We start from the raw sequence: 17,202 nt of genomic DNA, 5'->3' as shown, positions 1-17,202 counted from the left end.
TGATAGATTACCTGTAAGGGCTGGTGTCCCCCAAGGCAGCATACTGGGGCCCATATTGTATAACATTTTTACATCTGACTTACCTGATTTACCACCAGGGTGTCAAAAATCTTTGTTTGCAGATGACACGGGCCTCTCAGCCAAAGGGCGAAGCCTTCGTGTCATTTGTAGTAGATTGCAAAAAAGTTTGGATATTTTCTCCACTTACTTGCAAAAATGGAAAATCTCCCTGAATGCGTCCAAAATTCAGCAGTTTTCCCACATAAGCCGAGAGCTTCTTATTTGAAACCTTCTAGCAGACATATTGTCACTATGAATGGGGTTCCAATTAATTGGTCTAGCGAAGCTAAATATTTAGGACTTTAACTTTTAAAAATCACATTGAAGGCCTTCAAGCCAAATGTAACAAATATATTAAGTGCCTATATCCACTTATAAACAGAAAATCAAAACTTTGTCTTAAGAACAAACTTTTGATTTACAAACAAATTTTTAGACCTGCCATGTTGTATGCTGTGCCAATATGGGCTAGTTGCTGCAATACCAGAAAGAAGGCACTCCAGAGGATTCAAAATAAAATTTTGAAAATGATTCTGAAGTTGCCTCCGTGGTATAGTACCAATGAACTTCATAGAATTTCTAATATTGAGACATTGCAACAAATGTCCAACAAAATAATTTCCAATTTTAGACAAAAATCGTTGCAATCTTCTATTGCAACGATTAACTCCTTGTACCCTTAGTATAAAATAGGTTAAGTTTAGTTTAAGTTGAAAACATTGTAAATCCTACATGGTTCAATTCAACCAGAGGAAAAAATTCCAACTGCCAGAGGCAATTGAAATGTATTAATAATAACTAAAAGCGTAACATAGCAAATAAGGATGATAGTGTTAAGAAAACACGGAACACCTAGTCTAAGAGATGAATGCATGTATTAGATAATTAGCAAATAAAATTAGTTAAAAAAAAAAAAAAAAAAAAAAAAAAAAAAAATTGTCTAGAGGCATGGACTACGAAGGGTGGACTCGATTCCCGCCTCGGTAAAAAGGAAACTTTCCGTGATCGAAAAATTCTCCACCCCAATGGGTATTATGTGTCCTGTCAGTTGTCTAGGTGTTAAGTGTTCAGTCTGTACGACCCCTGGTCGAAGACGGTGTACTTGTCTTTTATTCTGCCAAATATTGTGAAAATCCAAAAGATGATATATGTGTTTCACCCTAATTTTTCGTACAAAAATAATACTATCGTCAAACAAAAGTGGACAAAGATGTACAAATGAAATACTATGGATTTGATGGGCCTGCATGTATATTTTCAGATTACGATTGAAATTTTTGCTAATATTTGCTACTAGCTGCAGTAGAATGCTCAGAAAAATATCACTTTTTCATGAAAAAACGCTAATAATATGCTTGAAATGAAGGTATCAACCATCTTATGTGACAAAAAGATGCGTCATGCAAAGATCGTGAAGCGATGCTAAGACAGTTTTTGAAAATATTCTGAATTGATGAAAGTGAAAGCTAAAAACTATTTTTCCGTCACCCACCGACGAAATGTTTGAAAGATAATTTTGAGCCGCCGCCGCCGCCGATAGCGACCGTTGCGTGGCGCCTGCTAAGTCGGCGCCGCTATTGCATTCACGCCACTGGTTCAAAGCAGATCGGCGCACAGATCTATCCCAGACGAGTGATTTACAGCTCGCCCACTGGAAATCCGTCGATGCTTCGGACCGCTAGTGCAAAAAAAAAACAATATACTGCTAGAAATCAAGTCCTTACTATATAGAGATGAGCCAGCCTAGGGCTGAAAATCTCTTTAATAAAGATAAAAAAAAGTCCTTACTATTTATTCCTTTTAGTTTTAAACTTGAAATTCTTCCGTAAAAAAATCAATGAATTTAAAAAAAACTTCTACAGAATGTTACGATGTTATTAAAATGATTCTGAGCCGTTCTAAAATGCTCAGCAATAATATTCAATTAGATTTTACATAAATATTCTTCTACAAACGCCTTATAAAAATATAGAAACTCATCCAATCCTCAATGGTACATTGGTCGTTTTCAGATTAGACATATGCAATCTGCTTCAATTAACACACTCCCCCATCTTGAGTGACGGTTTGCTAGACTTCCAATAATCACCAGCCGGATTACCATTCGGTGGTTGATGGTTTGTATCAAACACAATGCCTCCAACGCTACATAACTTGTTCGCATTCACACGCGCTCAAAAGCATCAAATTGGCCGTATCAAGCGATTGAATTGTTCACCACATAACAGCTGTTCTGCGAGCCCACTACATATTATAATAAGTACGATGCATTGTGATGCATTTGCTTTTATCTTTATTGGGCATTTTGCCTAACCAATCGCATCCATCGATTAACGTTTCGTTCATTCTTATTCCACCGCATGAAGGCCTGCAAGGGTGGTGCCCCCGAGGCGTTCCAGTCCAGCGTGCCGACCTTGCCACTGCGATTGAAATGAAGCTCAACACGTGCCGTTTACCGGTGGCGTTGGGTTACCATGGGAAACGTGCAGCCAGCCCCGGTGCCTGCCACACGTCATCGCACTATGGAACCGATAGAGCTAAAAAGGACTGATACCACAAGGAATTGAATACATTACATTGGTATCAAAGTTTATTTATTTAGTTATGATTCAATAGTCAAAGCTTGGTGTAGAATCAGACTGAGGAAAGCATCTCATCTAATGCGAATACTTCTTATACACGTAACAGAAACATGCAATCCAATTAAAATACAGTCTACTTATAAAAACCTATCAATCGTTTTTCAATATCAGCTTGATTACCAAAGATATTCCAAATAGAATCATTTCAACCAAGAAAAACTGAATGGATTTTTTTCTTTCATTTGCAATATCTGACCCATAGTGCAATGTCATGGTTACGTGGGTGATTGACTCTCTATCCGTTGTTTATGTCCGTTGTTTATTTGGATAGATCGATTTCGGAAGCACAAACCAATTTCAGCATTCTCGCCTAACCTTAGATTAAAGTCAATTTAGCATGAGCTCTTCCGGAATGTCCTCAACAACTCCCGGTAAAGGGCCAAAGAAGAAACCACTGCCCTATTTTATGCAGCGATCGGAAGACACGGTTCTCCCGTCGTTTCAGAATCGCCGCACCTTGGCGGACCACGTGAAGGACAACATGCTATGCGCCGGGCGAAAGTCGTACTTCCAGCGCATTGTTTACGTGGGTCGACATCCAAAAATTTCGGCCATGTCAATCCGCGACCAGTTTTTGAAGGTGATCAAAGAGATGCAAGAGAAGACCACTGTCGACATCAAGCTATTTGGGCTAATGATCAACTTCGATGGGTACTCGATGCACATGGTTGAAAGTGCAGAGGAGACCATCGGCGAGTACATGCGATATCTGGCTGCCAGCGATCTCTTTGAATGTAGCCGAGTGGTGTTGGTGTATAACAACATTAATCAGGTAAGTGTGAAAGCATTAAAGCACTTGTTTTTTAATGCGGATATGTTGCAATGCCGAGGGGATGGTGCTCATAACGAATGTGTGTTACCGTTTCTATTGAAGAGATTTTTTCGCAAATTGGTTTGGAGATTCGCCGATTATTTGAATGATTTGACATTGACCGTGATCGACACGAAGGATCCCAACGTGGTTCAGAAAACCATAAACGGTTTCATGGTGCAGCTGTACACGCTCTGCAAAATGGTGCGAGCCGAGGAGTTGGACGAAAGTAATTGCATGAATTAAACGTTCGAAGGATTTTCTAATACTTTATTTTTTAGGATCAGCCTTCAAGTCACTTTACCTAGATGAAAACTATGAAGAGCACACACCAGATGCAGCGGTATTAGAGTACCTTTTGAATGTGAAATGTCTGTTTACTGTACAAGAATATGGACAATTTTATGGGGTCATACCGGACGTTTCAACTTTCAAGGATAAGGTTTGGCCCATACCACACGATTTGACACCCTACGATGTGTTTGATATTGGGAAGTATGAAATTAATATCACTTTTGGGAATTGAATTTTGTATTCAAACATCGTGAAAATGATTGTATGTGTAAATCATTATCGTATAATGTATTGCTGAAAACATATTTTTGTAGTATGTTTATCCGAAATCCAAATTACAATTTTAGTGCTTGAAAGATGTGTTTTCGTTTTTTTTTTTTCGATGAAGTAATTGTAAAACATTACTTTTGCACTCTGAACTAAACTCTTCTAGGCGATTGCCAGCTAAAGTCTAAGTCGTAGATCTAGCAATGACGAAGCTGTGCTGTAATTTCTGAAGATTTTTTTTTTCAATAATCTACTAAGCAAATTTCTAGACGATAAGATACAATTAAAATTTCGTAGCGTTTAAAACTGCTTGACTATTATTTGACGGATTAATCACTACCACTTAACTCATTAAATTATAGTTTTTACTATTGACACCAACTTATCAATGAACCGATACGCCATAATTGCCCCACCATTTCCTAAAGTCTGGCACCGCCAGTGATGATCTGATGTTAATGCGTTCAAAAGATATCTCGTATGCGGCAATGACTAACTGCGAGGAAGGCAATTTTACCGCTAGCTGGATCAAGCACGGTTCATGCAAGTAGGGTAGAATATGAGATCAGGCCGTTTAAATAAATTTAAATTTCTAATCCAGAAACAGATTGAAGAGATCAATTGCATGTGTAATCTGGGAGAGACACAGTTTCTTTTAACCCTTTCAGGCCCACGAGGTGAAATATGACCCCAACAGAAAAAAAGGATGTATAAAATCGCATGATGGATAAAAGTATATTGGTAGATGGTTAAAAGCGGATTGTACTGTTTTGAGAAAAAATATTTTTATTCAAACGTATCTGGAGAGCTACTGTGATGTACGAAAAACTATTTTAAATCTTCCTTGGGCGTCATAGGCCACCCAGACTATCCTTGAGCTCAGGACTTGAAATCTACAGCTGCAAAAAAAGCTTTTTCTCGTTACTCAAAGTTTATATGAGTATTCAACCATGAACACGGTCCACGAACACACATCCTATACAAGGTAAGAAGAATATCGCAAAGTGTTCTGGGATATTGCGGATTATTCAAACTATTCTTGAGTTCGGGACTTGAGATCTACAGCTGCAAGAAAATCTTTTTTTCAGTACTCAAAGCTTCAATATGCATTCAGTTATATCCATTATACCTCCTGGGAGGTCATCAGATATCGTAAGATAGTTTTGATATATTCTGCATCATCTAAACTTTTCAGGACTACAGCTGCTTTGAAGGCTTCTTTCGTTGCTCAAAGCTTCGTTATGTAACCAACAACGTGCTTAACATCTTTTGTAAGACCAAAAGACATTGTAAGTTGTAAGATAGTTTTTGTATATTCTGAATTGTCCGAATTTTGCTTGAGGTCAGGACATGCGATCAACAGTTTTGATTGAACCGTCTAAGACGAATTAAGTACTCTCCATTTAACTCCACCAATTATTTTCGATATCTTTGCAGATACGTATTTCGACCACAACAGTGTGGTCGTCTTCAGTGTCTCGTACTTGACTCGAGTCACAGTTGTGGTCGAAATACGTATCTGCAAAGATATCGATAATAATTGGTGGAATTAAATGGAGAGTACTTAATTCGTCTTAGACGGTTGAATACATTCCACTAAAAGAGCTTAATATATTTTTCTGAGTTTTGATTGTATTTTTATGAAAAACGATACTGAAGGCTGAAAACACATGTTTGGAGCATCAGAGTATTTATGAAATATGCAAAAAATTCCACTGCCTACCGGTGATTGTAGTGTTTTTCGCAACTCAAAGTTTTGATACGTGTTAATTCATTTCCATTACATCTCCTAGAAGTTATTTTCCTTGTAAATATATATTAGCTGATTGTTTGGATATACTGTACTGCCGTGAATCGCATATCTGTCCCATCTTCGCTGGGTTTCCTATGCATATGGGACAAATATGCGATTCATGGCAGTGTAGGTCTTTAAAAGTTTTTCGTTACATAAATTTTATATATGTTTTCATTCATGTATTACATCTCCTGGAAGGTCAACAGGTATCTGAAGACAGTTTTGGAATATTGTAGGTCATCAAAACTGCCTTTTAGCACAGATCCTACGATCTTAAGGACACTCCTCACGGAATCCAGATTTAGAAGTGCTCGCGTTTTCAAAGGCACACCACTCAATACGGAAGCAACGCACAACTATCATTTTTATTATTTCTGCTTTGTTACGTCGCAGCATGCATGAAATAATAAAAATTACAATTGTGCGTTACTTCCGTAGTAACACGGCATACAAAAAAAAAAAGATTGTACCCCGTTTGGCATAGTCATTTCGCATAATGTCGTTTGGCATAATGGCCGTTTGGCATAACGGCCGTTTGGCATAATGGTCGTTTGGCATAAGGTCATTTGGCATAATTGTCATTTGCGCTGTGTAATGGATAAGTAAGATTTGTTGAGCCATTCAGTTACGTGGTTTCCTTCATATGGGCATTACAGGATAATAGGGAACAGAATTGTACAGCGTGACAAATTAAGAATAAAGAAGCTTCCTGTCAAAACGGGACCATTTGAAATGATGACGCATTTACCAGCAAGATAGATCAGCATTAAATTAAATTGACATTAGATTTTTTTCATGTAAGGGCAAGGCAGAAAACTTTCCAATTTATTTTTTTATGAGCAAACGGTTTCTAAAAAAGGATCATATCTCCCCTTGCATTGAACCGAGCGAACCAAATGCTTGAATTGAAAGAAGGGATCATTATTTCCTTTTCCTTAAGCCGAGCAAATACCTGTATTGAAGGAAGAAATCATATCGTCTCTTGCCGTCTGCCGGGCAAATGCACCTTTTGAAAGGAGGGAAATATCTTCCCGTGTCTTAAACCAAGCAAATTTCTGAATTGAAAGAAAAAACCATTTCGACTCTATGACATCACCCATATATCCATTACCCATAATGCTATTATCCCAAAGACCACTACCCCGAACGCCATTACCCCGAATGCCATCACCTCGAGTGGGACACTACCCCGAATGCAAGTACCCCCAGCAGTCATGATTTCAAGTTTACAGTTTATCTTTTGAAATTTGCCGGTGATAAACCTTACTGTGACAAGAAGGGCATGACGACGAGACCCTAGAATGAGAAAATCACTTATGTTCGTCGAATATGCTTGTTCCTCCCATGGCGTTATACCTTGTAAACGCGATCATTTGAAGGAGGTTCCATCTCTTCTGTTCATCTCATACCGGGCAAACGAGTTTTTTAATTGCAACCATTTTCAACTCTGTTTGCTTTAAACCGAGCAAATGCGTTCATTAAAAGAAGGCATTATTAACTAAGTTCGCTTCGACTCTACGACACTACCCATAATTCCATTACCCATAATGCCATTACCCCGAATGAGTCACTACCCCGAATGCCATTACCCCTAATGGGACACTACCCCGAATTAGACATTATTTCAAGTTTATATATATTATACATATGAATGAACAATAATTGGAACTGAAACTGTTTCAAGCAGTACAGAACTAAGTATGTATTCTTACTCCATAAGATTCCGATGGCACTCTTCAAGAGTCCTGAACGGCAGGGGGAGATCATGCAGCACGTTTTCATGCACAATGCAGAGAGTTGGAGGCAATTGCGGTCCACGTCAGCATGGCACGTCAGCTAGGGCATCAAGGTAAAAGTTGTTCCTAGGTCGCTGTAGTAAAAGCAACGGATTCTGGATGAAGCGTGGTCTGAATGTCAGAATCGACGAGTGGGTGAGAAAGAGTGAGTAAGTGAGTAAGAATGAGTGTGTGAATGAGCGAGTAAATGAGTAAATGAGTGAATGATTGAGAGTAAATGAGTGAGTAAAAGTGGATGAGTGAGTAAGAGTAGTAAAGTAAGTAAGAGTGGATGAATGAATGAAAGTGAGTGAGTGAGTTATAATTAGTGAGACAGAGGAAGTGAGTGAGTAAGGGGGTGTGTGTATGAGAGTGAGAGAGAAAGGGAGATTTTGTTTGTCTTCGGGAAGTTGCGTTGACTTAAAGATCATCATCTCGGTTTACCTCACTTTTAAAAAGGCAGTATTTCCTCTGTGTGCCTTATCGCGGTATAAGTACGTTCATTGAAAGGAGGTGTCATCTCCTCTGTCTGTCTTATACCGGGCAAACACGTCCATCTAAAGAAGGCATCATCTCCTCTGTCTGCTTTGTACCGGGCAAACACGTCCATTTTAAGAATGCATCATCTCCTCTGTCTGCCTTATACCGAGCAAACGCGTTCATTTAAAGAAGGCATCATCCCCTCTGTCTGCCTTATACCTGGGAAACGCGTTCATTTAAAAAAGGTCATATTTGCCCTGTACGCCTTATACCGGGCAAACACGTCCATTTGAAGAATGCATCATCTCCTCTGTCTGCCTTATACCGGCCAAACACGTCCATTTGAAAAAGGCATAATCTCCTCTGTCTGCTTTATATCGGGCAAACGCGTCCATTGAAAGAATGCATCATCCCTATCTGCCTTATACCGGCCAAACACGTCCATTTGAAAAAGGCATCATCTCCTCTGTCTGCCGTATACCGGACAAACACGTCCATTTAAAGAAGACATCATCTCCTCTGTCTGTCTTATACCGGGCAAACACGTCCATTTAAAGAAGGCATCATCTCCTCTGTCTGCCTTATACCGGGCAAACTCGTTCATTTAAAGAAAGCATCATCTACTCTGTCCGCCTTATACCGGGAAAACGCGTTCTGCTGAAAAAAGGATCTCTTACTTATCTCTCGTAGAATAGTACTTTTCCAGGTCATAATAACAGGAATGACAGTTAAAGCTAATTAGAAGTAAAATCAAAACTGTTGGTTAAACTGGTTGGTTAAAAAACTGTTGCGATTCATCGATATCTGTTGGTGTTGAACATAATAATAGAATACTACAGATTCTTAATGTTTTCGGGGCAATTGCCTTTCGGGGTAATGGATTTCGGGGTAGTGTCCCGTTCGGGGTGATGGTTTTCGGGGAACTGTCCCATTCGGGGTAGTGGCCGTCGGGGTAATGGCATTCGGGGTAGTGGGGTGGAGCCGTTCGCTTCATATCGGGCAAATGTATTCATCTCAACAAGGCATTATCATCTCTGTTCGCGTTAATCCGAAAAAAGAGTTTGTTTAAAGAAGGCATTATCTCCTATGTTCGCCTTATACCGGGGAAATTAAGGGTATGCGATAACACTTTTTTTTTCTGACGAAACGAAACGAAACGAAATTAGAAATGCTATTGTTGGTTCGAATCGAAACGAAACGAAATACAGATTTATTTCCGGGACTTCGAAACGAAACGAAATCGAGGTCCATTTGATTCGAAATTTTACAAAACGAAACGAAATTGATTTTTTTTCCGCGGAATTTTTCCATCAAGAAAAATAATTTTGTAAAAAATTGTTACTTAAATGCCATAGGAAGAGTCAAGCTTTATTTTAAAAAAGGACATAAGTAACAGATCGGTTTTGAACTTCTTCACCATTTTCGAAAGTATGCCCCTTACCATAAAAAACGTAAAAATATTCATCGCTTAATATTTCCAACAGATTTCAGTAAAAATAAAAAAGCCGATTTTTTAACTACAATCAATATATTTTATATTGATTAGATCTGTTCACCATATTGAAATGTATTACAAATTCAAAGTGCCACCCCTCCATTTCAATCAACATCTTGAATAAAGTCTCCAGAAAAATTTTCAATCGAATTCATTTTCTTTTTCTAAATTTTTACCGATGTCCGTTGGAAATATTAGGCGAGCATTTTGTTTGGCTATGGTGAGGGGCATTTTTCATCCACCACTTTTCTCTATGAAGTTAACTTTAAAAGATAAACGAAAATCGTGACTGCTAGACGAAAAGCTTTCTTCGTTTCATCCCTTCACCTCTCACTCACTTTTTGTGAGCAATTAGGAAAAATGTATGGTGCGCTATAGTGGGAGTCGAACCTTTAAGAATAATAGCCGTGGGATGCATTTACTCTAGCAACACCATTACGCTATCTGTGTGTAGGCATTAGGTTACAGTGCCAATTGTCCCGGATTATGCGGGACAGTCTTCGGTTCAGCCTTCTTGCCTCACATTGCCTGGCGCCCCGGAAAACGTTCTTCATTCCATGATGAATCTGTAAAGCCTGGAGATTCAACCCATTGGAAATGGAATGTTAACCTTTTCCGGGACTCCCTTGGTCCTGGATCACCTGGATCGCCGATCTTGTGAATGACAAGCGTGGTTTTTTCGAAGGTGTTGTACTTTTTACAACGATGCGAGTCCCGGAAGGGCATATGGAAATGTGCACATTGATTTGGGTTTATTTTGGTGTTTTGGTTTTGAGCTTTCTGAAAAAATAAGAATGCCACACAACCGTCACATGCTACAAAAACTCGCTTATGGTAATCTGATACAAGTACAAAAGAAAATATAATCCGAGAAGCAGCTCCACCAACAAGCTATGATTAAACGCTTCGAAATCGCTCATTTGCCGTTAGGGATAATTTTTTTTTGCATAGCTGTTGAGAACCAGTGCAAAAGCAACATCAGTACCGGTACCCACAGTAATTGTAGCTTCTTCTAAAACAAAAATTATCAACAAGCATTCTCCCCAAATCCGTTCATTTTTGTTTCAGTTTGAGCAAAACGCTAAGGCACAAATTGTTCTGCTAATAGTTACTATCTTATATTTATTGTATCTATTGAGACAAAAATATAAATGAAATGGAAGGAAGAAGAAATGTTGGTTTTAAACTTATGTATTTTCTGCAAGAAGACACATAAAAAATTGATGAATTTTTAACATTTATTTTAAAAAGGCTATTCAACCCTCCCCTCCCCTAATTGGAAATCTATATTTTTTTAATTTCTACATAGATAAAAAACTTTGTCAGTTTTAACCAGATCGGAAAACATCAACATAAGTAGGGTCGAAGTTTGTGACAGTGCTGCAGAAAGTTTGATTTTCTTCGATGTTCTCGAGTTGGCGTTTCTGAATTATATATGAAATGAAAGCTCTTTAGTTCCTTTATTTCCATTCGATTTTAGTTTTTCCTCCTAGATTATTTTCTTCGGAAAAACGATTTTTTTTATCGAAAAAGTCCATTTTCTCCTAAAGTAAACAATTCTATAATTATATATTAACCACTTGGTATAAAGTACTAATTGCGTACAGAAAGCGTGCAAAATTTAAACAAAATCGGTCAGTCACCGCCAATTTTTTTTTATTTTGTCAATTTTTTAACATCAAGTTTTGAAGGGCCGTTTTACTTCACTTCCCCTCAATGAAAAAATCTGATAATTTGCAAAACAAATTCATTCAAACTGAAAATTTTCAAAAAAAAAATCATTTTAATCGGAGAACATCGATACAAGAGGGAGTCGCGCTTCTCGCGAACTATCTCATAAGCAAAAATACCCTAAACCTTTTCAGAATTAGGGTAGAGAACCATTTGGGCAGCACTCCCTATTCCCGTCAGCAACGTTCATTACTCGAGCGCACTCAGGGGACTGAAGAGAAGGCTAATACGCCTACCCACCATACATTCAATATGGCGTACAATGTTTTTGTTTTAATTAATTTTGTTTAATTCATGATAACAAAACTTCGGAAGTATCGACGAGCTATTTTTCGACATAAAGAAGCCATACAAACACAAAAGGTTCGATGTACCTCAACTAATTGCAAGTTTTCGCCAGGAGAAGTTAATTGCCGATAATTAGCACTAACTGCGTACGAACCAATCACCCAAAATGAGCGCTGCATTCGGGTATACTACCCAGAAATTGGGTACTAAAAACAGAAGTGCCAAAAACAATGTTGGGTAGAGTGCCGTTGTACCGCGGATGACAGGCCTTTCACCCTCCTGAGCGCACTACAACTGAATTATTCGTTTTTTAGTACATTGTTAGTTTCTGTCGATATCTAGTGATGTACGAACAATCAAGCCATTTGGTTGGAACGCGGTCGAGTTATTAACGATACGGACGGTAATAGGGGGTGCTGCCCAAATGGTCCCGCTTCCTATATATACTTAAAAAATCTCGCTTAACTTTTCGAAAGGACCTAAGTAACATTTTTTTCATGAATTAATTTGAATACTGCAATCAATAGCTTTCATGTTGTTCTGTTGATTGCGCTATTCAAATTAATTCACGAAAAAAATGGTACTTAGGTCCTTTTGGAAAGTTAAGCGAGAAATCTTTCAATCAATATTATAACAAAACCAACATAGGGAACACTCCCAGTAACAACGAAGATTGCCAACAAATCTTATTCTGATTCTAAAGGCCAACAAATCTTATTCTGATTCTAAAGGCCAACAAATCTCATTATATTTTTTAAAAAAAGTTTTTCAAAATTCCGTCTGTAGATAATGAGATAACGAAACCTCAAACTTAGATTACACATTTATCTAGGAACTTATATCAGAAGACAAGTCGACACAGCGTTTTGAAGGCAATTTCACATAATTTGTTCGATTTTTAATAATTTAATTAACTTCAGCAATATATCGGCATCTGACTCGATAAATACAAGCCATAGAAGCGGATCTAGCCTAAACTGCATTTATTACTTAATCTTATCGCCCACCCGTTTCAATCTAGAATCTTATTCAAATCCCACAGCAACCGCTTTGAGTAGAGGAACGTGACACCATAGCATTAATTTTTAATCAAGTCCAGTGATTGCTGGGGCGGTAGTATTAATCGTAAATCTACTGGTTCGCCAAGTTTGCTCTTATTTCGTTTTATGAGTTGCGAGTACTCCAACTTGATCCCTCCCAATGCGGTGCGTTGTCCATCGTTTGTCAGTTGGTATTTCCTTGCGCGTGCAAACATCTTGCTCGCAGCTGAGCGGCCAACCAAGACCAGTTGTCTAGCAGACAGCTGGAGGGAGCAACCTTCCATAAACGGGCACAGTTTCGCAAATATGAAAAAAGCGATACTATTCCGCTTACATCAGCAGTAAATCATTTCTTTCCGTTCTGACGACGGCCGCGAGGTTATCGGCACCACTTTTTTGGCAGAATCGCCACGCACATTCCTGCTACAAATGGTGCGAGGACAGTTGTATCGATCAACTCCCACGAACAAATTGTCTTTGACAATGATACTTAAATCTAATGTTCATTTTTTTTTTATTCTTTTCAATAAACAGATCTACCAAGATGGGGTAAATGCGTCTTGGGGTAGTCCGGATAGCAACCAATACCACATCCAAACGGACGAAGGACCTGAACGGTATTTCAGATATCAAACCGACAACGGGCAGTTTAGAAAGGAAAAACGACTGCAAGATGGCACAGTGATCGGTACGTACAAGGATGTTGCCGTAGTCAAAATGGAAGGTAGGTGCAATTATTGATGCCTTTGATTATATTTTGTTCATTCAGGAACTGATGCCTGGATAGATGCATCCGGTTACTTGCGCCAGAAGGACTACATCGCAGACGACAAGGGCTATCGGATATTGAAGTCAAAAACGGTGTATGTCGGAAGAGAACTGCCGATTCAGGTATATACAAGAATAAGCAAATGTACAATTCTTATGAACAATTATCTCATGTTCTAGGATGCCATTAAATCCGTCAAGAATCGGCCCGCTGATTCGGGTATCCTTGCACCTCATGGACCACCGTATCGCCCTTCTCATCCACCAGAGCCTGTGGCCATTGTGCCTTCCACTCCATCACCGATAGCCTCTCCCGTTACCCCAGGCCTCAAAGCTGTATTCATAAGGCCTCATTCGCAGCCCGTTAGCACAAACTATCTGCCGGCAAATATTGCACGCGATCAATATATTCCGCCCAGCAGACACTATTCCACTAACACGCAGAGGCCTGACGTGTACGTGCCCTCAAGCACTCCGTATCCACCACTGGCAGGAAACGATCTGATTTCCTCGCCAATTGCCGTCTACGCGCCAGTTTCAACGCCTTCACCACTGGCTGATCGATCTCAAGCACATCTGCCTCCCCTAGTCATATACAACTCCGATCCAAAACGACCGAACGACTACGATCATCAGACGCCACGACCAGAAGAACCCATCTACCAGCTCAGTAATGATCTACTACCTCCGAAACATTTCATCCCCGCTCCAGTTTACCACCGTAGGCGTATCACTCAAGACAGGAGGCGACCAATCTACTTAGAACCCATCAGCATAACATCCGCAGCACCGTTCATAGAACGGGCAACTCCCGCTCCTAAACCGTTGGTGGTTCCTATCTCCGACAACAATCTGGAATCCCAGCCAACCTTCAACCGTGATTATTTGGAGCCTCCGCCCAGCTATGGCCAGCGATATTCATCAAACCGTCGGGCCGACCACCAATACGATGGCGTATCGGTAACCAACAATGGCTTCCAATACTACCTGCCGAGGCAGTACCACGAGGAAGCCAACTCCGGAAGCTCCACCCGAGAGGGTAGCTTTGGATACATTGATCCCTTTGGAATTCGCCGGGTGGTTTACTACAACACTGGCCCAGGTAAGGGATTTGTCCATCGGAAAAATAATCGATTCGTGGGCTTCGACTCGACGCCTTACGACCCGCGACCACTGTGAAAAGAGGATGGAGGGACCGAGGGAGGGATCACCTCCACTTAGCCGCCAGAGCAACCGTTTTACGCTTCAACTAAATAATTTATTAGCAAAATGTCGCCCCATTGACTGCTTACAGTCGTTGCCGCGATGGTGTGACTCGTTTCAATCATTAACCATTCAAAGTAGATGAACGATTACCAGTTCGCTCGAGACGCATATGTCGCCTGTCTGCCAGGGGGAGGGGTTGGCTGGTCAGCCAACGCTGAGAACTTTGTTCAGTTTGCAGACACGGCTTTCCCAAGGATTAACGGGGGCGACTGAAGTAGAGCAAACAGTTCTCGGACGCAAATCAAATTACGAGCTGCCGCTAACCGGCTCTAGTTGCACTAAAAAAGTGGACTCGATGCTGACCTCCCCCGCAGGCTGCGGATATGCGATCATAGTGGAAGCTTGTGATGATGTACGCAGAATGTAAGAGAGTTGGCACCATTAGTTCATCAAGACAACTCAAACTATATTATCGAAAAATCCCTCGGTACTTCAATACAGATGATTAAAAAAATCTGACAGCATGCGTTGCCATTTCATATTTAATTTTGGTTGCAATTAGTACCGATCGTTATCATACTGTTTTGTGTTCGGATTGCCAATTTTCGCATGATATTGAATGAGCCCCTGAGACTGGTCCACATTTGTTTGTAAGAAAATTTGAAATCTTTTTTCAACAATGCTTTCTGCTATTCCTTTCCTCTTGTTATTTTTTTCTTTCTTTTTTGACCGAGGAAAAATCAAAACTCAAACTCATCATTCGAATATGTATTCTATGTGGTTGACGCTTCCAACATAAAATTATTGGAGAATGATCAATCGGAAACGTTAATTTTTATTTTACGGGCCAGTCTGCTACCAATCAATGCCCACACAGAGAGCATTGCAACGTATTATGGCATTCGGCGCTCCCGCGGTCAATGCGGAAACATTGAGGTCAAACGGAACCTACAATCAGATCTTGTGGACCATAACCAGATATTCTTCTTACGGGCAGGTAGAGCAATTGGAAAATAACCTTCACCATGAAAATCAAAGTGTGGCTACCGGACCGGCACACTGCAACGTACGCGATTTCTATGTTCAATGCTGCCCCCACGGTTTTCGAGCACCCTACAATTAACTTTATGGGCTCATTGACAAAATGACCTCATACGAGTGGCGGCGCCTATCTTCCCATTCTCAGACATACTCGACCAAAGCCCCATCGATGTTTTTTTTTCTGTGACTCACCGGATTCAAGCATTCCCCCAGCCAGTGCGCGGGTGTTCAGGTTTGTTCGTTCGATTCTTTCAATTCGATTTGTAATTATTGTTCTGTTCTTAAACATGCGATCATTTCCCGGATACATGCGATCGTATCGGAAGTTTCGATCCCCGCGGTCACATTCAGAAATATGGAATCATTCCAATTCAATGACTTCTCCCTTCTACGGTGAGGGTTGAATTGGTGAATCGATTCGATATAAATATTCAGCTCCGGTGATTTGAAATTCGAATTTCACGATTGAAGTGCAATTTGTTCTCCCGGTTAATCGATAGTGGATCGATTGAACCTTGAGTTAGTTCAATGTAGCTTCGATGATTGTATCATAGCGTTCGATTGATAGCTATATAGTACCAAATCATTTTGTCATTTATGCGGATGAGCAGCTTCCATATGTCTCTAAGCAATTACCACTTATAGGTCATACAAGCATCCCAAATTAGCTTGAAATTTGAACCACTTTGAACTCTCCTTACCTAATCTTTATAAATCTGCTGCTGGAATTGGGTTGAGTTGAATAATTTAATGGTTACAAATCATTCTGTAGTTCTTATAATAGTTGACGATACATTAATTACATAGAAGTTTTCACAGTAGCAACCTTTTCTGACCTTTTAAAGTCTTTCTTTTCCTCAAAGGCCTTCGTAATTAGTGCATGATGCATAAATGATTAAATGATTCTATCCGCCATAATCATAGCTTTAAGTATATGAAAAATGGGGATTTAATGCATTCTTACAGCAAAGAAGATTAGAATATATTCGCAAATAATCCGTAAGGTTAGTGCAATGAATTATCTTAAAATTACAAACGATTCTATAGTGTTAGGATGTGCTTAGTTCCTCCACTATTGGATAATTTACCCTACAGAATAGTTAGAAAATCTGGCATTCGCTAGTTGGGTGATTACTTCAGTGAGTACCTACCGATAACAGAAGTTCAAAAAGGATGGGAAGAAAAACTAGCGGCAGCTGCCCTGCCCCAGTCACATATCTATCCCATACCGTTTTTCCGCAATAGAGATAATGTTCCAAATCACATTTTTCATATAAACATTCTTTAGTTTTGTGCAGTCAGGTCATGAATATTCTTAATGGGACTGTTATGCGCGGGTGCTTTCAATACATGATGCACAAGACTTGGTATTTTTTACACCCAAAACGCAATTTGTATTATGATTTATGTGTGTACATTCAAAATGAACACTTTTCATTAGTTTAAGTCAAAATTAATTAAAAGTAAAATGTGACTATTTTGAGAGTTAGTGCAGTGCAGTACACATTG

General features: G+C 39.6%; 1 protein-coding gene across 1 annotated transcript; it reads left to right on the top strand.

Annotated features, from left to right (window-relative positions):
- The first annotated feature begins 2,876 nt into the window (after nucleotides 1-2,876).
- LOC134218473 (uncharacterized) lies at nucleotides 2,877-16,968 on the top strand. Its single transcript, XM_062697488.1, has 4 exons — nucleotides 2,877-3,474; nucleotides 13,213-13,366; nucleotides 13,448-13,569; nucleotides 13,627-16,968. The coding sequence occupies exons 1-4, from the start codon at nucleotides 3,040-3,042 to the stop codon at nucleotides 14,623-14,625; spliced, it is 1,710 nt and encodes a 569-aa protein (XP_062553472.1). The 5' UTR covers nucleotides 2,877-3,039; the 3' UTR covers nucleotides 14,626-16,968.
- The last annotated feature ends 234 nt before the right edge of the window (nucleotides 16,969-17,202 follow it).

This window comes from Armigeres subalbatus, chromosome 2 (genome assembly GCF_024139115.2).
Source record: "Armigeres subalbatus isolate Guangzhou_Male chromosome 2, GZ_Asu_2, whole genome shotgun sequence".
NCBI classification, from domain to species: Eukaryota; Metazoa; Arthropoda; class Insecta; order Diptera; family Culicidae; genus Armigeres; species Armigeres subalbatus.
Note: the sequence above shows the minus strand (reverse complement) of the source record. Positions and strands in the feature narration are given on the sequence as shown.